Genomic DNA, 25,677 nt, shown 5'->3' with positions numbered 1-25,677 from the left:
TAACTGTTCTGGAGAAAAAACAACCAGAGACAATAGAACATGAGGTGGAGATTGGTTTAGTAAGTAAGAGAAGGAGAGGAAACACTGCTGGCATCCAGGGGCATCGCCACAACTCAGCGGGTGTCTGCACAACAATGCCAACAGGGGTGCAAATTCTCCATACTCCAGAAATCAATTTCACACAAAGTGCTGAGGACTTGGACAGAGGCGTATCGGAAACACATTGAAATACTGCAGCTTGTGTTATTGGATTTGGAGCCCAATAGTCAGCCCTTTGGGCAATATCCACAAACTGGGGGGGATCCAGTCAAGAGTAGCTTCCCTTCCTTCCCTCGTCAGCCCTGGAACCTCTGGCTCTCCCTCTGCCAGCAGGGGAAAAGAGATTGTTATGGGATTTACTTCAGATTTAAAGTTCTGTCCTCAAATTTGGATACAAACTTTTTTGGGTTGCTTATAGTACCCATACTGGAGAGTATGACAACTATCTCTGTTTCTACTCTGTTGTAAACTGCCTGCAGTAAAAACATTTCCGAAAGCTGTGAACCAATATGTATGGACACAGACCTGTTACACTCTCACTCACTCACTCACTCACTCAAGATTCATGCATGTTTCATTGAAAACAATAAATAGAAACATCACCCAAGGGTACTTAAGTATTGAAGTACAGCATACTGTGGGAAACTAGTGAGCCTACAAGGAGCACTGAATGGATTCTACAAATGCAGTGCCTTGGAGGGAAAGGGGCATTATTGTTGATTTGTGACAGGATGAAGGTTGTAGTAAGGGTATTAGGCCTACATTATGAGAAGGTATTTTAAATGAACCTACAGAGATTTAATATATATCTTAATTCCTTCTTCCCATAAAGACTCATCTTTCTCATACATTGTATGTTGCCGAGTGACTTAATGTGATGTATTGGTTTGGAAATCATATATTTTATAAAAGCTGACGAGGTTAGGGTTAGGTTTAAAATCAGATTTCAAGAAGATAAATTGTAGAAATAGGCGGGGTTTAGACATAATTATGACTGTGACTGTGGTAACTAATGATAACCATAATCACATCAAATCAATTCAAATGTTATTGGTCGCATACACATATTTAGCAGATGTTATTGTGGGTGTAGCGAAATGCTTGTGTTCCTATCTCCAATAGTGCAGTAACATCTAACAATACACAACAAAGCACATCAATCTAAAAGTAAAATAATGGAATAAAAAAATATAATGTATAAATATTATGACAAGCAATGTCAGAGTCCGGAGTAGAAATATATATATAAATAAAAAAATAAAAAAATATATATATACATTTATTTATATGTATATATATATATATATATATATATATATATATTTATTTATACACAGTTGAAGTCGGAAGTTTGCATACACTTAGGTTGGAGCCATTGAAACTAGTTTTTCAACCACTCCATAAATATCTTGCTAACAAACTATAGTTTTGGCAAGTCGGTTAGGTCATCTACTTTGTGCATGACACAAGTAATTTTTCCAACAATTGTTTACAGACAGATTATTTCACTTAATTCACTGTATCACTATTCCAGTGGGTCAGAAGTTTACATACACTAAGTTGACTGAGCATTTACACAGCTTGGAAAATTCCAAATGTCATGACTTTAGAAGCTTCTGATAGGCTAATTGACATCATTTGAGTCAATTGGAGGTGTACCTGTGGATGTATTTCAAGGCCTACCTTCAAACTCAGTGCCTCTTTGCTTGACATCATGGGAAAATCAAAAGAAATCCGCCAAGACCTCAGAAAAACAATTGTAGACCTCCACAAGTCTGGTTCATCCTTGGGAGCAATTTCCAAATGCCTGAAGGTACCACGTTCATCTGTACAAACAATAGTACGCAAGTATAAACACCATGGGACCACGCAGCCGTCATACCACTCAGAAATGAGACGCGTTCTGTCTCCTAGAGATTAACGTACTTTGGTGCGAAAAATGCAAATCAATCCCAGAACAACAGCAAAGGACCTTGTGAAGATGCTGGAGGAAACAGGTACACAAGTATCATAACCTGAAACCTGAAAGGCCGCTCAGCAAGGAAGAAGCCACTGCTCCAAAACCACCATAAAAAAGCCAGACTACAGTTTGCAACTGCACATGGGGACAAAGATCATACCTTTTGGAGAAATGTCCACTGGTCTGATGAAACAAAAATAGAAATGTTTGGCTACAATGACCATCGTTATGTTTGGAGGAAAGGGGGAGGCTTGGAAGCCGAAGAACACCATCCCAACCGTGAAGCACGGCGGTGGCATCATCATGTTGTGGGGGTGCTTTGCTGCAGGAGGGACTGGTGCATTTCACAAAATAGAGGAAGGAAAATTATGTAATATAAAGCAACATCTCAAGACATCAGTCAGACTTCAACTGTACATAGGCGACAGAGGCCATTATCAGCAACCATCACTCCTGTGTTCCAATGGCACATTGTGTTTGCTAATCCAAGTTTATAATTTTAAAAGGCTAATTGATCATTCGAAAACCTTTTTACAATTATGTTAGCACAGCTGAAAACTGTTGTTTTTATTAAAGAATCAATAAAACTGTCCTTCTTTAGACTAGTTGAGTATCTGGATTTGTGGGTTCGATTAAAGGCTCAAAATGGCCAGAAACAAAGCTCTTTCTTCTGAAACTTGTCAGGCTATTCCATGCCAGAAAATTGCCAAGAAACTGAAGATCTGGTAAAATGCTGTGTACTTTTCCCTTCACAGAACAGCGTAAATTGGCTATAACCAGAATAGAAAGAGAAGTGGGAGGCCCCGGTGCACAATTGAGCAAAGACAAGTACATAAGAATGTCTAGTTTGAGAAACAGACGCCTCACAAGCCCTCAACTGGCAGCTTCATTAAATAGTACCTGCAAAACACCAGTCTCAACGTCAACAGTGAAGAGGCGACTCCAGGATGCTGGTCTCCTAGGCAGAGTTCCTCTGTCCAGTGTCTGTGTTATTTTGCCCACCTTAATCTTTTATTTTTATTGGCCAGTCGGAGATATGGCTTTTTCTTTGCAACTCTGCATAGAAGGCAGTGTTCGATGTCTATATATATAGGGCAGCAGCCTCTTAGGTGCAGGGTTGAGAAACCTGGTGGTAACCGGCTAGTGAAAGTGACTAAAGTTTAGGGCGGGGTACTGGGTGGATGCCGGCTAGTGGTGGCTATTTAACAGTCTGATGGCCTTGAGATAGAAGCTGTTTTTCAGTCTCTCGGTCCTAGCTTTAATATACATGTACTGACCTCACCTTCAGGATGATAGCGGGGTGAATAGGCCGTGGTTCGGGTGGCTGAGGTCCTTGATCAAACTAGGGCATAATAAACTTCCGGCTACTGTCTTTCGATTGTAAAAGAGATACAGAGGGCCAATCCCAAATCAACCACTATACCCTATGCCAGGGGTACTTAAGTATTATTTGAGAAGCAGTAATAAATGCCCAGCTCTCAGTCCATGCGATCCCAAACTTTACACATCCCTTTTTTTAGCTGAGATGAAATGTTTCTGTTTTAAAGCTAATTTCCTGCAATTCTACACATGTTGCCATGTATTATTTGTGTTAATATGATACCAGTGGTCGAAGTCTGACCTAGCTCCCCCAATTCAACAAAAGAAAGACCTGTGGTCCGTATTGACCCCGTTCTGGGTCCAGCCCTATGCGGAGATCTGAAAGGATTTGATTGCTATAACCAATATGGTGAAACTTACACAAAGCCTATCAAAGGGCAAGGTGGCGCTATTACCATATCGATTGGACCCAGAGGTTTCATACCATAGGGGGTACGTGCCCCCTCATATTTTGGGGGGTAATTCAATAAATATATATTTATACTGTATATTAAATATATAATTTTTTTAAATTACATTTTCGAATGTTAAATTAATTACTTAACTCATTTTTTAAAGCCACCTTTTGACTGTAATTATTTATAAAAATAGGTATTTTGAGGAGGTGGCACAATGACTGGACCAGGCAAAGAGTACCCCACACCCCCTGCTCTTTTCTCCCTACTAGTGGTTCCTTCCGAGGTGCACCATGGAGCAAAGATATGCTAGGCAGGACATTAGATACTCTGGTGTGTGAAAACAGTATTGTGAGTGTCGAGTGACACACAGCGTTTTATTTTATTTTAGCTGCTGATGATGGGCAGGCCTTGTTAATAAATTAATTTGAACAATCTATGTAGCCTATTGATTCCTTCTTGATGAATAAATAAAATAAAAATGTTTTGTTGTTTCTCTATAAAACTAGCCACCTAGCAATGTAATTAAGTTGGCTTTAGCTAGCCAGCTAGATAGGTTCCCAAGTCTCCCAACCTCATTGCTACCAAGCCATTTCAGGCTATCAAGTTAAAGTCGCTTGTCTAACTATCCTAGCTGGCATGCTGGCAAGGTTGCTAGGCTTTAGAAAATACAAAAAATGCTTTAATTCTTGGGTTATGATATGTACCAGTGTGGCAGTTGTACTAAACATCTAAAGCCTAAAAGTTCTTAAAGGTCCAATGCAGCCATTTCCATCTCAATATCAAATCATTTCAATTAAGTACCTTTAAAGGGATGGCTTGAGATAAATGTACTGATTAATAAATTAATTGAAATCTGTTGGCCAGCAAGTGGGAGGGTTTTCAGCAGTTGAATTAAATATATTCAGAGTGGGAAAGGTAGCCACACCTGCAGAGTGCATTAAGCAACTGAATAAGGTAAGTCTGAATACCAAATACTGAGAAGTGCGTAGGTAAGGCGTAAAGTCCTAAGTCGGAATCAGGCCTTTAAGGCATAAATGTTCTTAAAGGTCCAATGCAGCTGTTTTCATCTCAATATCAAATAATTTCTGGGTAACAATTAAGTACCTTACTGTGATTGTTTTCAATTCAAATGGTCAAAAAGAAACAAATTACTTCTAAGAAAAATGCCATTTCTAAAAACAAGAAATTTCCTAGGACTGTCTGGAAGTGGTATGAGAGAGGGGACCAATTGAAGGAGCCTAATGGGAGGATCTGTAACCTGAAAACTAGCTCCTGTTGGCAGAGAGAAAGGCAAACGTTCTTCGTTATTGGTCTATTAACTTATACTGCCTGGTGATGTCACCAGGTGGTCCAAAAACCTCACCCAGACAAACAAGCTGAAATTTCAGGCAGTCTTTTCAAACAGCTCTTACAGTAATAGTGCATTATCATTTTCACAATATTATTCCAACCTCATAGTGTGGAAGTATACATAAAAGAAAATCATGTTTTTGACTGCACTGCCCTTTAAAGAATCATTGTGCATCATTCATTATAATGACAATTGAACAGGTAAAGAGGTATGCTTAGATGCAGAAAAAAAAATATATATTTTTTTTTACATAGAATTAGGCATTATGATTATATGGCTCTTGATTGCAGGAAAAAGCTGTTTCCCCTCCATCCTCATGTACTTCGTGCCCCCTCTAAAATAATAGGTGCATGACACCCCTGATTGCACCTGTCATACCCTCTCAGATCTCCACAAGTGCATAGGCCCCAAGTTTAAGGTCCGAGACTACTAAAACTGAATTTAGATGCGATAGTGACACGCCCCCTGGTATACGATGTCTGTCACGCTCCCCAAATTCAATAACCTCCGCGCCTTGCGAACAGTGTGGTGCAATGTGAATGCCCTTCCATAGCTGTTAGTTGATGCCTTTGATACTATATTTCGCATGGTGAGCGCGGAACACACGAAATATTCCCTTCTGACTGCGCGTTTGGATTTATGATGATCAGTACCGAGGGTGCTGAAGGTGGAGGAGACCAGCCCTGCTTTCGGCTGGAACCTTTGAACGCGCACCTATCAGGCAAAGCGGGTGAAACCCACCTTCTCTATGGGGACACGGACGCCACCTCTAAAGTGACCGCCAACGGTGTGCAAGACATTGAGGATAGAATTTTGCGGATCACTGGTTATTACGGCTATTATCCGGGCTACTCCAGTCACAGAAGTAAGTCATGAAAATAGAAAACAGTCAAATAAGTCAACTAATAAAGTAGAAGTCAACTAAACGTAAGCGTAAAACTGAAGGCCTTTGTCAATTTCACACTATTGCTCCTCGTCATCCAGGTAGAGACAATGGCACGGGTAGTAGCCTATATTGTATGTGACCAGCATATTACAGAGGGGGGAGCTTTGCTTTCCCATATGAAATGAATGTTAACCATTTATACGGTGTTGCAGGAATAGGCTTAAACATGATATTCACTCACAAAATATAGTGATTGTTGGGGCATGTGATTTTCTATTGTTTATTCGACTGATATCTACTGGGTTTTTTCAACAAATTCTGTCAATCACTGATTATTGTGTAATGTCAGAAAGGGCTTTTTAATTTTTTTTTTTTTTATATTTTCTACCTGAGAGCTAGAGGAATTGGTGCTGTATAGCCTACAATTCAATTTGTTTGTGGAATGAGCCATAATGGAACCACATTCTAAGGTGACATGTGCCTGAAACAGCTGCCGCTATGGAGACGAAGTAATAGGTTCCTCTTCACATCCTTATTGACTTTTGGTCTGAGACACAAACAATGAACAGCAGTAGACATCCAGACAGACAGACAGGCACAGACAGACAGGCACAGACAGACAGGCACAGACAGACAGGCACAGATAGACAAGCAGGCAGTCAGACAGACAGATGCAATACCATAATGTGACATGACATCTATGCAAATGACATATATGCAAACCATTGTTCCTGTTACAATGACTGTAAATCATTTGAACTGTAGTGTTTTTATGATCATGTAACTATCCTAATGAGGAGGAGACAACATACACTCTATTAGATGTTAGATGCATATTGAATTGTTTGTTGCTGGTCATGTTAATAGTTTTGCAGCTATTAAAATAATCTATATTTTACAGTAGACAAATACCCTTCTCACATGCAACTCTCCCTCCCATGCTTCTATTACTCTGATTCTGCAGGACTTTATATTTTACTGTCTGTGAAATGACAGAAACACAATGATCAAAAATAAATCCCACCACTGTGCATTGTACATGCATTGCAGCATACATTGGATATAATAATCATTGCCACCATTGCCATTGGTGCTAGAAGAAGCTGCAATGCAATCTGCCTGGGCTACCATTGATTGGATTTATTTTGATTTGTAATAAATGTATGATTGCTGTGGTGAAATCATGGGTTGAGATGAAATGAGATTGATTATACGGGTTGTTCACAGGGAACTATGTTTAAGCAATAACTATCAAATCAAAATCAAATCAAAATGTACTGTATAGAAGAAACATAGCAGAGCATTTGACCGGTTTATAGTGAAAATTATGTATTTCATATACAAAACTAAATCTAATGAGATCAAGGCCAGTATTCTGTAAGATGCTATACTGGTCAGAAATCCTGTAGGCTATAATTGTGCCGTTCATTTTACTATACAGTATGTGGGGCCAATGTAAGGAAGACTTATACTGTTGTTGAAGACATCAGAGAAAAATATCACTGATTCAGTGTCCATGAGCCTGTTGTGATTCATACTCAGAAATACCCTAGCTGAACTGAAATATCCTGACTTGAATTGAATTTGACTTGTCACGGACAAGCTTCGTAGCATTTCCAAGCTTTTATATAAAAGCTCATCTAAAAATGAATTACTTGCAAAGTTACTCAGACCTAAAGAACAATGGAAGTCAGTCACACACATTATCACTCTGGGTGAATAACAAGTCTTCACCAGGCTTTAGTGCATCAACCAAATTCAATCAAATGTATCTATAAAGCCATTTTTACATCAGCAGATGTCACAAAGTGATTATACATAAATGTTCTAGTGCATCATGAATCAGGATTCCAGGCAAAAGGGGAAACCACTTTCAGCAGAGCAAGAGAATGTCTGAATTGATATTATTTTCTTTCATAGTGTTAAAGGCTCAATGCAGTCAAAAAATTAGATTTTCCCATGTTTTATATATATTTCCACACTATGAAGTTGATGTCTGAGGATTGCCTGACACTTATTTGTGAGTTGGTTTTTGTTTAGATTTTGAAATTAGAATTAAATGTCTCTTGAAATGTTGCATATCATTTAAAAGAAGACTGCTGTTGGGTTGAAGCAAAAATAGCACAGATCTAGAACATTAGTTTGATCTTGCCAACGCCATTGGGTAATTCTATTTTTTGCCATTTTCTGTTGGCGTTTTGCTATTTTTGCCATCTGCAGTGAGTTAAAATATGCCTCCAAGGAGGATCATGGACTACATTTTCAGAGAGGGTCTTGAATAAAGTTCACACAGTGTTTGTGATAACTTGTTAGGTAGTGATGTGACAAAAAATGTAAATGTTGTGCTCACATTAAGTGATAAAATAACTTTGAAATGGCAAAACTGACTTGAGTTGAAGTGTTGCTTTGAAATTGTACAAAATATATCTCCCCGTCTCTTACCCCAGCACCAGTCCTCGGATCAATTCTGGGGACTCCTCATAGGCCCTGCTCAGCCAAGTTGCAGATCAGTGTCCCTTGAACAAACATTAGTTTAATTTATTATAATTTGTGGTGTATAGTATCGTGCCTGTGAAGTGCTGAGATGTCCTGTTCAGTGGTCCAGAGGAACTGGCTGGGCTGGCACACCACTGGGCAGACTGGCAGAGGCAAGAGGAAGTGAAATGACAGGCCCTGGCAATGCCACTCAGCACCGAGCCAGGCAGGCAGCTCACATTAACATTGACATTAGAATAAGAACTCTCCTTGGAAACTAGTATGACAAGGCACACTATGATACCTATGGCTCTAAAAGTCTCCCCAGACACTCATGTTTTAATTGAATCATTTAAGATTTCACTCAGACATGTAGGCCTATATCTGCAATCACTTTCCCACTGAAGCCTCACTCTTTCGGCGTGCTATTTTTAACTAGTGTCTAATTGGATGTGGGCTTTCTCTTGAACCACCATAGAGAACACCCTTAGCTCTCTTGAGAATGGGTAAAAACCTGTACAAAGTAATGGGGGAAATATTTATTCAAAATAGGTTAAGGACTTTTTTGCCAAAGTAGCAAACACACAAACACGAGAGGCAAATTAACATCACACAAGTATCTAGGTGCTTAGGGTAGGTAATTAAAGGTAACTCGGCATACACTGAATATTCTTTAAAGTGAGTTTGATCTCATTCTCAGTGTTGTTGAGACTTTAGCAACAGTATGGCACAGAATATTCAACTGATGGTTAGAAATGCACAGCTATTTACCACCTTGAATGTGCATCTGCAACCCATCTGTTAAGACTAGATCTCTACTCCACTAATGGGTTGACTGTTAGAGGTGGTGGTTACCATGTGTTGCCCTTATCACTGCTGGCCAGCCTGTTCCTTAGCTCACTCCAAACAGCAGCATTCAGTACAGCCAGTCCCTCCAACAGAGAGAGATGTATATACACCTGAGTGTACAAAACATTATAAACACTGCTCTTTCCATGACATAGACTGACCAGGGGAATCCAGGGGAAAGCTATGAAAGCTCCCTTGTTAAATCCACTTCAACCAATGTAAATGAAGGGGAGGAGACAGGTTAAATAATCATTTTTAAGCCTTGAGACAATTGAGAAATGGATTGTGTATGTGTGCCATTCAAAGGGTGAATGGGGAAGACAACACATTTAAGTGCCTTTGAACGGAGTATGGTAGTAGGTGCCAGGCTCACCGGTTTGTGTTAAGAACTGCAACACTGCTGGGTTTTTAACTCTCAACAGTTTCCCATGTGTATCAGGAATGGTCCACCACCCAAAGGACATCCAGCAAACTTGACACAACTGTGGGAAGCATTGGAATCCCTGTGGAACGCTTTCAACACCTTGTAGAGTCCATGCTCTCAACGAATTGAGGCTGTTCTGAGGGCAAAATATTTAAATACATGTCATTTTGTCCCATTTAATTGAAATACTGTAGCCTTACATTAATTCCTATGGAGGACTGCTTCTTCTGAGGAGTGAAACTATAGGCTGACCGGTGGCGTCAAAGCCACTCATTGGCCAATACATAGCGATCCAGGATTTATATACATCATTGGCCAATACATAGCGATCCAGGGTTTATATACATCATTGGCCAATACATAGCGATCCAGGATTTATATACATCATTGGCCAATGCATAGCGATCCAGGGTTTATATACATCATTGGCCAATACATAGCGATCCAGGGTTTATATACATCATTGGCCAATACATAGCGATCCAGGGTTTATATACATCATTGGCCTCCTAGTGCCCTCTTGTGGTCTATTAGGCTATCTAAACCTCAGTATGATGTCTTCTTCTGTCCTCCAAAGGAATGATAACAGGAAAAAGGGGAGCCGTGACTAGAGGTCTACTAAGCCTAATTACTACCAGCATGTATAAGACAACATGGATAGCTCCTTAAATCACCCCTATGCGGAAATCCATTATATAAAAAATCTAGTCAAATCACATTTTATTTGTAACATGCTTACTTGTGAAATGCTTGCTTACTTACAAGCCCTTAACCAACAATGCAGTTTTAAGAAATATACATGTTAAGTAAAAAAATAGATAGGTAAAAAATAAGAAATAAAAGTAATAAATAATTAAAAAGCATCAGTAAAATAACAGTAGCGAGGCTACATACAGGTACAGGTACCAGTACAGAGTCAATGTGACCAGGTCTCTGACCACTGGTTAGTCGAGGTCATTGAGGTAATATGTACATGTAGGTACAGTTAAAGTGACTATGCATAGATGATAAACAGAGAATAGCAGCAGCGTAAAATGGGGGGGGGGATTGCAAATAGTCTCGGTAGCCATTTGATTAGATGTTCTTGAGTCTTATGACTTGGGGGTAGAAGCTGTTTAGAAGCCTTTGGACCTAGACTTTGCTCTCCAATACCGCTTGCCATGCGGTAGCAGAGACACTATAACTTTTGGGGGATCTGAGGACCCATGCCAAATCTTTTCAGTGTCCTGAGGGGGAATAGGTTTTGTTGTGCCCTCTTCATGACTGTGTTGGTGTGCTTGGACCATGTTAGTTGGTTGGTGATGTAGACACCAAGGAACTTGAAGCTCCCTACCTGCTCCACTACAGCCCCGTCGATGAGAATGGGGGCGTGCTCGGTCCTCCTTTTCCTGTAGTCCACACTAATCTCCTTTCTCTTGATCACGTTGAGGTAGAAGTTGTTGTCCTGGCACCACACGGCCAGGTCTCTGACCCCCTCCCTATAGGCTGTCTCATCGTTGTCGGTGATCAGGCCTACCACTGTTGTGTCATCAGCAAACTTAATGATGCCATGCAGTCATGAGTGAACAGGGAGTGGGGGGGGGGGGGGGGGGGGGGGGGTCCGTCAGGAAGTCTAGGATCCAGTTGCAGAGGGAGGTGTTTAGTCCCAGGGTCCTTAGCTTAGTGATGAGCTTTGAGGACACTATGGTGTTGAACGCTGAGCTGTAGTCAATTAATAGCATTCTCACATAGGTGTGTGTTCCTTTTGTCCAGGTGGGAAAGAGCAGTGTGGAGTGCAATAGAGATTGCATCATCTGTGGATCGGTTGGGGCGGTATGCAAATTGGAGTGGGTCTAGGGTGTTGTTGTGAGCCATGACCAGCCTTTCAAAGCACATCATGGCTACAGACGTCAGTGCTACGGGTCGGTAGTCATTTAGGCAGGTTACCTTAGTGTTCTTGGGCACGGGGACTATGGTGGTCTGCTTGAAACATGTTGGTATTACAGACTCAGACAGGGAGAGGTTGAAAATGTCAGTGAATACACTTGCCAGTTGGTCAGCTCATGCTCAGAGTATGTCCTGGTAATCCGTCTGGCCCTGCGGCCTTGTGAATGCTGACCTGTTTAAAGATCTTACTCACATCGGTGCGCATGTTTCAATGTTACTTGCCTCGAAGCGAGAATACAAGTAATTTAGCTTGTCTGGTAGGCTCGTGTCACTGGGAAGCTCTTGGGTGTGCTTCCCTTTGTAGTCTGTCATAGTTTGCAAGCCCTGCCACATAAGACGAGCGTCGGAGCCGGTATAGTACGATTCAATCTTAGTCCTGTATTGACGCTTTGCCTGTTTGATGGTTTATCAGAGTGCACAGCGGGATTTCTTATAAGCTTCCGGGAAGGTGGCAGCTCTACCCTTTAGCTAAGTGTGGATGTTGCCTGTAATCGATGGCTTCTGGTTGGGGTCTGTACATACTGTCACTGTGGGGACTATGTCATTGATGCACTTATTAATGAAGCCAATGACTGATGTGGTGTATTCCTCAATGCCATCGGAAGAATCCCGGAACATGTTCCAGTCTGTGATAGCAAAACAGTCCTGTAGTTTAGCATCTGCTTCATCTGACCACTTTTTATAGACCGAGTCACTGGTGCTTCCTGCTTTAATTTTAGCTTGTAAGCAGTAATCAGGAGGATAGAATTATGATAAGATTTGCCAAATGGAGGGCGAGGGAGAGCTTTGTATGTGTCTCTGTGTGTGGAGTAAAGCTGGTCTAGAGTTTTTTTCCCCCCTCTGGTTGCACATTTAACATGCTGGTAGAAATGAGGTAAATGGTTCTATGTCAATGGTTCTCATGCAGAGTGACTTGCACAGCCTCAGTGACCCTAGAGTAACCACTGAATGCACATAACATGGGTATATGGATGGCATATGTTGCTCTAGATGACCAGAGTTATATTTATACACAGTAGATGCTAACATCATACACAAAAATGTTGGTAATGTTCTCAACTGATGCTCCTACTCTGCCACTCTCCCTAATGCCCACTAGATGTCTCCCTCTTAAAACTAGAGTCACCTTTGATTATAACCATGGGCAATGGTTTTAATCATCAATCTTAACTTCACAACTTCACACCATGTTGTATAGCCCTGGAATAATTCAATATGCTTAAGAAAAATATAGGTGCAAAATGTATCCTTTGTAATAATAATATGGGTTAGTCAGAAATCTATTTCACTACCGCCTACTCTAATACATTATTTCAGTGTCTCTCTGTCCTCTCTCTCCTGTCTGTCCTCTCTCACCTCTCTGTCCTTTTTCCCTGTTCCTGCTCATCTCTGAGACGTACTGATTAACAGAGAGATGCATAAAGGCAAAGGGCTGTACGGTGGCAGAGGAACACGGGCTAATCTGAATGACAAAGGGCCTGAATGAGGCGACTGCGTCAGTGTTTCTGGCCAGAGCACACCGGAGCACCACCGTTGCTATGGACGAGTGCATGGTTTATTTTAGAATCTGTGCCCTGGTCCAAGATGCGACACAAGCATTGTGTTGTCTATGGTAAACTCTGGTCAGGGGTCTCTGGGGTTGTGATGAGAGGCTAGGGGGATATGGTTGGTCGGCAGTGAGGTGGAGTGTCGGCAGTGAAGTGTGGTCGGCAGTGAAGGTCGGTGAAGGTCGGCAGTGAAGTGTGTCATTGGGACATAGAGTGAGAGGGCTTGTCCCAGTCCTTATGGGCATCCCATCCCAGCACTAGGAATGAGGGATAGGGGGATAATAACCTTTTCAGCCTTTCATGATCTAGATGTACATGAGTTTGGTCTCCATACAACATCCATGCTCTATGTCATTATCTGTGCCCTATGTCAATATCGGTGCCCTATGTCATTATCCATGCTCTGTCAATATCCGTGCTCTATGTCAATATCCGTGCCCTATTTCAATCCCCTAAGCTCTCAGTGATTAGCATCCTTGGGCCAAATGTGCTGACTAGCTGCCTTTCTTCTCCCTCCCTGTCTAGCTGCTGTCTCCACTGTGGTTAGGCAGGGCTATTTTTAAGTTTAGTGCCCCCTCCCCCCCTCCTAGCCCCTGCCTCAGGGAAGGGAACCATACAAGCACAAGGTGCAGCCAGAGCCAGCTCTCCAGACAGTCTCCACTGCCTTGCCCTGCCCCACTCACTTTCAGAATTTGAGGAACAGTGAAGCACTGTGATCTGCCATGCTCTGTAGCTTTGCCAGGATTCTGACTGAGAATTGGAGAGGAGAGACAGGAGAGTGGGAAGGGGGGGGGGGGGGGGGGGTCTGAGTGACATCGATATAGTGACAGAGAGAGGTTGGAGTACACATGATTGCAAAAAGGCAGTGACAGCTGGTTTCCTGTTAACTGTAATCAGGGCTACCCAATAGGACGGTGCTGCAGCCCAGGTTCACTGTACTGTTGTTCATATCTCTGGTGAAATACTGCTGTCACTCCCTTGCGGGGGGTGCTGATAGAATTTGTTGTATTTAGGTCCACACATACAGGAGTAATAAAGGCCCAGTGCGCTTCTTTTGTGAGAGAAAAAAATAAGATGTACGTATATATTTATCAAGGGGTGCTGCATCTCCCTCAGCACCCTTACTTCCCACGGCTATGTTCCCTGGCCCGGCTTGCCTGAGATTAATTTTTCTGGTGTGAGAGTAAGCAGGGTGGGGGATATACTAAGATTATATTACAGGGAGCTGAACCTCTGCTCTGTGTCTCACCGCATTGATGCTGTTGTATGCTATTGATGTACAGGCTGACAGGATGCCGAGGCCCATTAGAACCTTTGATTGTGAAAACCGCAGACAGAGGCAGGATGACCGGGAGCGAGGGCACTGTGAGATGAGAACTCTTGACCACACTCCCATGGGCCAGCTAGCACATAATGTTCTGAGAACCATATGTTTCTTAGAGTTTGGTGAGATCATGGTTGTCCTATGGTTATTTTACATACAACCTACCCACAATGATCTGGGAATGGTGCTTCATAGTTGCTTGGCTTTGGAGCATTTTCAGCACATTTAAGGAACTTGACAAAAAAGCGTTATTTTCTTTGTATTACGTCTAACAGTTCAAACATGGTTACATTTGCTTTCAATTTTAGTAATGTTCTAGGAACATTACCTAACTGGTTTGACATTGGGAATGTTCTCAAATAGTTCAGAGAATGTTAAGAAACAGCTTTCTTCTGTGGGAATTTCAGTACTTCAAGGATAAAGTTTCCTACAGGTTTCCACATGGTTCTATTTAAAGTCACGTTAAATGTGATGTACATGTTCAGAAAACATGTAAGTTCCGTTTTCGGGAAAACTCTCTCTATCCTCTATCTTGTTAAGTGTGTTCAGATGTGTTGGCAGCACCCACTAATTGGCCACACCTGATCTTAATGAGTGCTTGTTTCTTTTGAAATGGGGTCTGTTTGAATAGACAAAATGAACATCTATGCATGCATAATAAAAACCTAAAACTTATGTTCCCAAGGGACACAATGTGCTAGCTGGTTATGCCCTGAGCTCACCCCTCTGCTGGGGCCTCTTTGCTGACATCATGGGAAAATCAAAAGAAATCAGCCAAGACCTCAGAAAAACAATTCTAGGCCTCCACAAGTCTTGTTCATCCTTGGGAGCAATTTCCAATCGCCTGAAGGGAGCACGCTCATCTCTACAAACAATAGTACGCAAGTATAAACACTATGGGACCACGCAGCCATCATACTGCTCAGGAAGGAGATGCGTTCAGGCTCCTAGAGATTGTATTTTGGTGCGAAAAGTGCAAATCAATCCAAGAATAACCGCAAAGGACCTTGTGAAGATGATGGAGAAAACAGGTACAAAAGTATCTATATCCACAGTAAAACGAGTGCTATATCGACATAACCTGAAAGGCCGCTCAGCAAGGGAGAAGCCACTGCTCCAAAACCGCCATAAAAAAGCCAGACTACGGTTTGAAACTGCACATGGGGACAAAGATCGTACCGTTTGGAGAAATTCCACTGGTCTGATGAAACAAAAATATAACTGTTTGGCCATAATGACCATCGTTATGTTTGGAGAAAAAAGGGAGATGCTTGCAAGCCGAAGAACACCATCCCAACCGTGAAGCGCGGGGGTGGCAGCATCATGTTGTGGGGGTGCTTTGCTGCAGGAGGGGCTGGTGCACTTCACAAAATAGATGGCTTCATGAGGAAGGAAAATTATGTGGATATATTGACACAACATCTCAAGACATCAGTCAGGAAGTTAAAGCTTGGTAGCAAATGGGTCTTCCAAATGGACAATGACCCCAAGCATACTTCCAAAGTTGTGGCGAAATGGCTAAAGTACAACAAAGTCAAGGTATTGGAGTGGCCATCACAAAGCCCTGACCTCCATCCTTTTGAAAATATGTGGGCAGAACTGAAAAAGCGTGTGCGAGCAAGGAGGCCTACATAGCTGACTCAGTTACACCAGCTCTGTCAGGAGGAATGGGCTTATTGTGGGACGCTTGTGGAAGGCTACCCAAAACATTTGGCCCAAGTTAAACAATTTAAAGGCAATGCTACTAAATACTAATTGAGTGCATGTAAACGTCTGACCCACTGGGAATGTGATGAAAGAAATAAAAGCTGAAATAAATCATTCTCTCTACTATTATTCTGTCATTTCACATTCTTAAAATATAGTGATGATCCTAACTGACCTATAAGACAGGGAATTTTTACTAGGATTAAATGTCAGGAATTGTGAAAAACTGAGTTTAAATGTATTTGGCTAAGGTGTATGTAAACTTCCGACGTCAACTCTACATTTGATGTGTCTGGTCCATGCTCTCTCCAGCCCCCTTTCTGCTGGCATGACAGAGCACCATGAAGTGGGCTGGATGTGTGGGTGTTGGAGAGAGCATGTGCAGCCAGGCTTGATTCTCTTTCTCATCCAGACTCTATGAGCTCCTACTGCATTAGGACTCCATGTCGTGAGGTGTAATGGGTAGTTAGGGGTGGTGTGGGACTTAGGTAAGTCCCTTCCCTGTCTCAGTTCAATTCATTTGTGTTGCAATGGCACAGACAACAGGACAGGACCACTATAAATAATATAAGACTGAATGAGTAGTGAAGTAGGGGAGAAGTGCCATCAGAGGAGAGAGAGAGAGAGAGCGAGGGGACAGCAGCTAACACAGCATAATTAGCTGGGGCTGCTTGGTTACCTTCCAAACAAAGCAGCTGATTTGCGGATCAAACGAAGAGGAGGGGAATGCAAGGGAGGAGGAGGGAGAACGAAAGGAAAGCGGTGAAGGGAGTGATTGCGCGGTGCCACACACTTGAATCTCAGTCTCCCTTGGAGACAGTGCATGACAGTGCAACAGTAGTCTCCACTCCACAGCACTTCTACTGAGCTCCAGCACTGTCCAGAGAGAAAGAGAGACAGCTTCTGAGTAGGAGACAGTGAGGGGGTTAGCTCAACTGATTGAGAACGAGGGAGAAATAAATAAATAAGGAGATATAAACATCAATAGACATTTAGATAGAAGAGACTGATAGAGAGCCGTCTGTGGAGGAGCCAGGAGCCTGGGAATGCAGAGGGATTGCAGGAAGAGCTGCTGAGTGTAGCAGCAGTCCAGGCAGGCAGACAGACAACACACACACATCCCAGGGAGGGACTGTTGGCGCTGCCTCTAGTGGAGGATGAAGAAGCACTCGGCCAGAGTGGCTCCTCTCAGCTCCTACAGCTCCCAGGTCCTCACCTGCCCCATCTCCGAAGGTAAAGACTCCAGACTGGGGGTAGGGGACGGGGGAGTAGGGATGGAGTCTGGCCCTAAGCGCCATGTCTGGGACGTGTGTGTACGTTTGTGTGTTTTGCGTATGTGTGCGTATCTGTGTGTCTAAGATGGGCAGCATTGGAAACTCTTCTATAAGAGCAGGGATATGAGTGGAGAGATTACCAGATCTTTGTGCATTGTTAATGCCTATGGCTAAACAGCTATGGCAGGTTTGCTGTTTTCCCATATTAATGTCTGTGTCTGTGTATAATGTCTGTGTATAGGCCTTGGTGTAATGTGGTCATTACATTGTTCATTAAAATCAACCCCAAAGGGCAGAATATGAGGTTGAGAAAGAAAGAGAAAGGGGGGGGAGATAGTTAAGGTAGCTAAAACATATTTGGATGTGTCCAGTCTTAGTATAATTTTATGCTCTGGGCTTTCTATGATTATGTAAAGAGCACATTATGTGCCCTCTACAGAATAGTGTATACTGGGCTCCTCATTAAGTCTATGAAATGTCACAAGGGCTTGAAAATATAGTTCAATCAAGTATCAAGTAGACTAAAATGTTCTTCATTATCTTGTGATTATTCAAGATCATACACAATCAGATGAATGCTTATATTACAAATCAACTGTTATGATAATTTAAATACTTTCACTTGAATGACTGTATTACATAACTATGAGAAACATTCATGCCTTTGCTCTTCCCCGTTCTTTGAGAGGGGATACAGAATGTATCGACAGGGACTCTTAGATCACAGCATATGTTTAGTTGTGTTCAAGTTGTACTTGGTGCCTTACTGCTGATGTTTCCATGCCCAAACAGGCTGATGGTTTGGCTGTTCTCACATCTGTTCCTTCTTACTTACTTGTCTTGCATGTGATTAGTTTTGAGAGGGACATGGGTACCAAGTCCTTTAAATGGCACAGTTCTCTCCACAGCCATACACCGTCCCGTCTCTAAGGCTTTAAGGTCCATATCCATTGTCTTTCTATCTATTTTGCAGAGATGAACTAAATATACTCTTAATATTAATCCTCAATTAAACCGTGTATTTTAGTCTCACTTGGTATGGACTAGATGCATTGCCTGACCTCTGTATACCGCTGCAGGCCATATAGGAACATTAATGTGAACTACTAGTCATTTATTATATTCAGCACTGGTTTGTCCATCACTGTCTCCACCACCCTTCCTCTGTCATGGATTGGAATGTGAGGTCCACGCAGGGGCACTGCGTCACGTTGTCAGCATATCCTGTATATCTTCTCTTAATGGGAGTTTGTATTTCACACCTTTTCTTATGAGTCAACTCAAATCATAGCTTGGGGCTTAATACAGTACAGGTAACTAGCTGTATATAGGTAGCTACTAGGTAAAGGCCTACTAAGCAGCAGTGCGTAGAGATATTCCTGTCCTTTGCAAGACCTCAGCCATATGATGCTCTCAGATGTCCGAACTACAGTGTTTGAGATACCTTAGTTTTTGTTATGCTATTATTTGCTGTGCCATACTGTATTGTAGTCTAACGTTTTATAGCACCATCAGCAGGAAATATTGCAGTCTGTTACAGGACCTCAAATGTAGCGAATAATTCAGTATTAATGAGGTGGAGTGTGGAATGATAGTTTTGTTTTAATATCCACATCCTGGCAATGGATCAGAGCGTGGTGCTTTTGCCTGGGGAAACAGGATGCTAACAAGCCTACAATTTGTCACTCTCTGCACCCAGCACCCACGACAGTACTGTACAGTGAATTATGTCCTGTCAGTATGGGCATGGTCTTTGAATGGTCAATGGGAAGGGGACAAGAAAATGCAGCTTAGCGTACAATATCTACATCCTATGATGTTACTTCTGCTTTTAAACCATGCAATTCTTGATTGTCTCCCTTTCTCCACTTAAGGTCTATCTGTCTGTCCCCATCTGGGACAAAGTGCGATAAAACACGTCATCAATCTTTAGTTTTAAGGCATACTAATTGATTAAAAAATTTTTTTTTAAATAAGTTTTGCATTTCATGGATGTATTGGAGATGACATTTGCATCCAATATAACACTCTGTACTGTACGCCTAGATCCCAAGCCAAATTGCCAGAGTTCCAAATGCCAGTGAAAGTTGTCACAGTAACCTCAGTGTGACAGAGATACAGTTTCCCTATCAAAATCCTTTTAAATAAATAAGTCAAACAACATAGACTGGAACTGATTATCATGCACTGTCTGTCTTCACATTGTGTGGAACTGATTATCATGCACTGTCTGTCTTCACATTGTGTGGAACTGATTATCATGCACTGTCTGTCTTCATATTGTGTGGAACTGATTATCATGCACTGTCTGTCTTCATAATGTGTGGAACTGATTATCATGCACTGTCTGTCTTCATAATGTGTGGAACTGATTCTCGTGCACTGCCTGTCTTCATAATTTGTGGAACTGATTCTCATGCACTGTCTGTCTTCATAATGTGTGTTTGGCCAGCATTATCTTTTCCTTCCTATGGAAAGGCACTTTTCGGAGAGATGCATTGCTCACCTAATATAATGTAGGAACTGTAGGTGTATGAATGCTTTTCAATGCTGTTACTGTTAGGTTTGTCATCATGAAGTTTCTGCCAACACCTTAGCGTGGGTACTGAATAGCAGCATTATTATAAGTTTGGGTCAGAGAGCATGAAGTGTCTTGGGTATCAAGGATATTATCATTCTGGATGTGCTGCTGAAGTCTTTTCTCTTACTTCTAAGGCGTTCAAGTTTTACAGAACCCAGCACACACACTCTTAAGCATCTATGACATTTTAAGCCAGCAATTAATGTTACCCTTGTTCTCTTTCAATCAAATGGATTTGAAAGAGTTCCATCTCATACATATTCCATTACACTCTGCTTTCTGTTTTAGAGAACCTAGGGGGAAGAGTCAAGGTATGAATCTTAGTGCCACTTTTATAGTTTTGATTAGATTTTGTTTTTGGGGGGGGGGGTAGACTGCTCTGAACCAACAGTTTGTTTTCTCTCTGGGAGCAGGGGGTCGATGCCTAGTGGTGCACGTTAGGGGGTTTATTGGATAACTTTGAGGCACTGATTGTACTCATATTGCTTTGAGCACTGATAATGCTCCTCCTCAAAGAGTGAGAGAGGCTGCTGCTTCCTGCTCTATTGTAATGTAATGTCTATAGCCATGGTGGAAATGGCTGGGCTGAGCCCATAGTGCTGAACCAGCAAGCTGAAAGCGAGCAGCAAACACCCAGCACATGTCATATTTTATTCCTGCCCTGGTGTAAATTGATCATGCTCTGGAGGGTTATATAACGGATCCTAGCTCTCTCCGGAAACACCCTCACATCATCTCAGTGACACACACACACACTACAGCAAGTAAGCAATGGCCCATAAGGCATTCAGTCCCACAATCATCCATTAAGGCATTCAATATAATTCCTTACATTTCTGTTCTCAATTCCTGGTTGTCTGTTGTAGTGGGTGTGATGTGTGTGCTCACAGTTAGTTTTAGGGTTCTCCTTGCTCCCAGTCTCCCTGCGCACACTGCACCAGTCCAAATACCACTCAGTTTGCACTGAAGCCACTGAACACATAAATGCACACTCAGAGCTTTGCTAATCTATTCTCTTTACAGTCGCAAGCAAAAACAAAAAGGCCAGTCTGCTAACCTTTTAACAATGTTTTCTTGCGGTTGTAAAGATGTCAGCAGTCTGCCGTAGTTGCCCTGCTATGTCCACAAGGGAAAGTCCTAGTGGAAGATCTTGCTCAGTGCTGTAAAGGTGTTTTTGAAAAGTCTCATTCCTCAATAGTCAGACCTCTTGTAATCCTGTAGTTTCTTTAGAGAGGTGGATGGATGTCACGTGATTGGACTGACACATACATATTGTGGATAGTTGTTTTGGGACATCAGGTTTCTGTACGCATATGACTACATGACTATGTTAGGACTGTATCCACATGACTTCATGGTGCTATTTCTGACATCGGCAACCAGCAACCACTATGCTAAGGTTATTCAATCTGGGGGATTTACTGCTCACTAAGGATGAATGATCAATTCTTGCTTACTTACCTCAGCGAGGCAGCCAGGATAGTGTCAAAGAATGGAGCATGGAACCCATTGAGAACAATGGAACAATCCACTTTAAATGTATTTGTGAAAACTATCCCACATCACCTGTATTCTGAAGTGCTAAGTGTTTTATTGTGAAAACTGAACATTCAAATTGATTGTCTGTTGATGGAAAGAGGGTCAGCCACTGCTGAATTACACAATTGCATGTCATTAATCTCTCATGCCAATGGCTACTCAAGTGGTACACATGTACTAGTTGTGTACTGTCATCAACAACCACAAACTGTCCATGGTTCTAAAGCCATTCAACTGTTGTTGGTGCTGAAGCGAGTTCCACTGTCCGTTGTACTGAAGCCAGTTCCACTGTCCGTGGTGCTGAAGTGTTTACTCTTCAGACACACCTACGCCCATAGGTGTAACCCTATTCCCTACATAGTTCAACAGCATGTGCTTTCCCCCCACAGGAGAGGAGGGTTCTGAGTCTCGTGCAGACACCCCAGGCAGCGAGGCCAGTGGAGAGGGGACATCGTACCAGACGTGTGCTAACACAGTGCTGAAGGTGCTGGGGGGCCTCCTATTGGTCCTATGTGTGTCCTCCTCCTGGGTGGGCACCACTCAGCTGGTCCAGCTCACCTTCAAGTCCTTCTCCTGTCCCTTCTTCGTCTCCTGGTTCAGCACCAACTGGAACATCCTCCTCTTCCCTCTCTACTACGGAGGCCATGTGGTCACCACCCGGGACAAGCAAACGCCTATACAGAAATTCAGGTGATTTCTTATGACAGTGGGGAAGGGATAATACATGTATTTCTCTTTGAGAAGCCATATGCTCCATAGACTATATGGAGTGTATTGAATCAGTGGTGACACCCGAAAGTGTTTACCGGAGCTACAGTAGTTATCAGATTTGTACGATGCTGTTTGTTCACTATTCAGTGGCTTTAATCTCCTCCAGTGCTCAGTGAGACGCTGTTTATATGACACATCACTCCTCTAATTACCATTGGCACTCAGGCGTGTGAATGGGAATATTGACCGCAACCAGGAGAAATGGCCATTGTAGTAACTGTGATGTCTGCATATTTCAATGAAGCGTTGCCTCTCAGCCGGAAAAACAAACAAAAATTATCAAATTTACCCGAACAGTTTTGACTTCCATCCAAAGTTTTTGGATTCCCACTCTTACATTTCCTCATGGGAATAGACCTAGAACTAATTCCTTTGATAAGTGCTCTTACCAAAAACAACAATTTTGAGAAGTAAATAGCCTCTCCCATTCCTTTATCCCTCATTTCCTTTCTGTAATTCTATTCGTCAGAGAATGCAGCAGGCTTTTCGGGGAAGATGGGATGACACTCAAGCTGTTCCTGAAGAGGACCGCCCCCTTCTCCATCCTGTGGACCCTGACTAACTACCTGTACCTGCTGGCCCTGAGGAAGCTGACCGCCACTGACGTCTCAGCCCTCTACTGCTGCCACAAGGCCTTCGTCTTCCTGCTGTCATGGATCGTCCTGAAGGACCGCTTCATGGGTGTACGGGTCAGTACTCTACCACTACTATTACTTCCTTGGGCTTGGTCACACAGCTATCTAACAAATCATACAGGGGAGTGGGACAGTAGGCACAAGTATTAAGGTTGATTGGTTTACTTCCCTCATCCCTACCTGCAGATTGTGGCAGCCATAATGGCCATCACAGGCATTGTCATGATGGCATACGCAGATGGTTTCCATGGGGACTCCATCATAGGTGTGGCCTTGGCTGTGGGCTCTGCCTCCACATCGGCTCTCTACAAGGTTTGTTTAATAAGCATGTGTCTGTTTACTGAAATACTTAGTATTCTCAATTAGTTTTACAAAAAGTGCCATCAGTATAACATACCTGGACATTGTTTCCTCTGCTGCAGGTGCTGTTTAAGATGTTCCTGGGCAGTGCCAGCCTGGGTGAGGTGGCTCACTTCCTCTCCACCATGGGTGTCTTCAATCTCATCTTCATCTCCTTCATCCCCCTCATCCTCTACTTCACCAAAGTGGAGCACTGGGGCTCTCTGTCCTCACTGCCCTGGGGATACCTGTGTGGCCTGGCTGGGCTCTGGCTGGGTGAGTGGACACAACTATGGGACACACACACGCGTACAGGAAAGATATTTTGGTTAACATTCTCATTTCTCTTCCAGTGTTCAATATCCTGGTTAATGTTGGTGTGGTGCTTACCTACCCCATCCTCATCTCTATAGGGACACTGCTCAGTGTGCCCGGCAATGCAGGTATGTGTCTGTGTGTGTGTGTGTGTGCGTGTGTACGTGCATCCGTGTGTGGGTGAAGTAAAGTTTAAACTGACATTGACTTTTGTTAATAAACAGACTGGCTCTTTTCTTCATCTTTATAATGTGCAAATGTTCAATGTCTGTATCATCTCTGAAATCTGTGTTTAGGCCTATTTATTCTAGTGCATGCAGAGGTATTGTATCCAGAGGTCAGCACTTTAGGCCCCCACAGCAAACAGATTACACAGCAAGTCTGACTCTCTCACCTCGGAAACCCAATCATCAATGTGCCTTCACACAGACGCAGCAACTATCCCTCACTAAGGTGGATTAGGTTTCTAAGGCAACAATAAATGCCTGCAGACTAGTTATTTTCCTCAACCACAGAGGCCTGTATGAAGGTCAGTGGGTTACGACAGCTATGCGGGGCAGGGGTCTACACTCTTAGAAAAAAGGTTTCTGTGGCTGTCCCCATAGGAGAACCCTTTTTTGTTCCAGGTAGAACCCTTTTTGGTTTCAGGTAGAACTCTTTTGGGTTCCATTTAGAACCCTCTGTGGAAAGGGTTCTACATGGAACCCAAAAGAGTTCTATCTACAACTGATCCTACAGGGACAGCTGAAGAACCCTGTTTGGTTCTAGATAGCACATTCTTTTCTAAGACTGTAGGCCAATAGAGCAGAGAGGAAACGTTTGCAATCTTGTGCTGATTGTAAGCCGCATTGTTAGCTACTTTTATCTCCCCCTGCAGTTCAGTTTGTCCCCCCACCTGTGTCCTGTGGTTTGTTACTTTATGTAATTAATCAGAACATCTTCTTCTCGCTCTCTCTTCTTATACCTCACTTCTACTTAATTAATCAAAACATCTCTCTCTCTGTACCCCCTACCTCCTTCCCCTCCTTTCCTCCCTCTCCTCCCCCCCTCTCCCCTCTCCCCCCCTCTCCCTCCCATCCGTAGCGGTAGATGTGTTGAAACATGAGGTTATCTTCAGTGTGGTGCGTCTGGCTGCCACCTGCATCATCTGCCTGGGCTTCCTGCTGCTGCTGCTTCCTGAGGAGTGGGACTCCGTCACTCTGCGCTTCCTCGCCGCCTTCGCAGACAAGAAGTCTGAGGAGCATGGCGAGGAGCTGACCGAGTCCAGCATCCACACGCGCAGCCGCAGCCGAGCCAATGGCACAGTCTCAATCCCTATGGCATGATCCCATGATCCTCCACTGCCCTGTCCCATCACCAACCCCCATTCTCACACGCTTCTACATGTCCCATCTGGGAAGCGTGGCGAGATGACTCTGGTGCTGACTTACAGACCAGGAAGTCCAAAATCAGGAGAACAGGATGTGTAACTAGGACTGAGAGAAACTATCACAGTTCTGTCACTTTCCCCAGGAACTACTGGGGAGTGAAAATAGAACATTTACTGCTGAGTTTGGTGAGCAGAAAGTTGGAAAGTGTTATTTACTTTCTTGAATTCCTTGCCACGCCCAGTCTTGCCCGTCACATGCCCCTAGACCAGTGTTTCTCAACTTTGGTCCTCCAATACCCCCACAGTACATATTTTTGTTGTGGCCCCGGACAAGCACATCTAATCATCTAGCACTTGCCAAATTGTATCAGTTGTTTTTATCCGAGGCTACAACAAAAATATGTGCTGTTGGGGGCACTGAAGGACCGGAGTTGGGAAATACTAGCCTAGACCACGTAAGCTCAACCTTGAACCTGCTACACGGACTGTATTCTGTGAATATAAATATTGAATGGGCCAGTTTGGCTCAATCTTATATGTATTTATTGAATTTACTCAGAGGTGTATCAGTATAGTATTTACATTTTA

The 25,677-nt window shown here is 42.8% G+C and overlaps 1 protein-coding gene across 1 annotated transcript; it reads left to right on the top strand.

Moving 5' to 3' along the window:
• Positions 1 to 5,770: 5,770 nt before the first annotated feature.
• On the top strand, positions 5,771 to 25,346 carry LOC139374263 (solute carrier family 35 member F4-like). The gene is made up of 7 exons (XM_071115292.1): positions 5,771 to 5,993; positions 22,050 to 22,350; positions 22,901 to 23,120; positions 23,253 to 23,378; positions 23,489 to 23,681; positions 23,759 to 23,848; positions 24,804 to 25,346. The coding sequence occupies exons 1-7, from the start codon at positions 5,771 to 5,773 to the stop codon at positions 25,043 to 25,045; spliced, it is 1,395 nt and encodes a 464-aa protein (XP_070971393.1). The 3' UTR covers positions 25,046 to 25,346.
• Positions 25,347 to 25,677: the final 331 nt, after the last annotated feature.

Source organism: Oncorhynchus clarkii, chromosome 19 (genome assembly GCF_045791955.1).
Source record: "Oncorhynchus clarkii lewisi isolate Uvic-CL-2024 chromosome 19, UVic_Ocla_1.0, whole genome shotgun sequence".
NCBI classification, from domain to species: Eukaryota; Metazoa; Chordata; class Actinopteri; order Salmoniformes; family Salmonidae; genus Oncorhynchus; species Oncorhynchus clarkii.
Note: the sequence above shows the minus strand (reverse complement) of the source record. Positions and strands in the feature narration are given on the sequence as shown.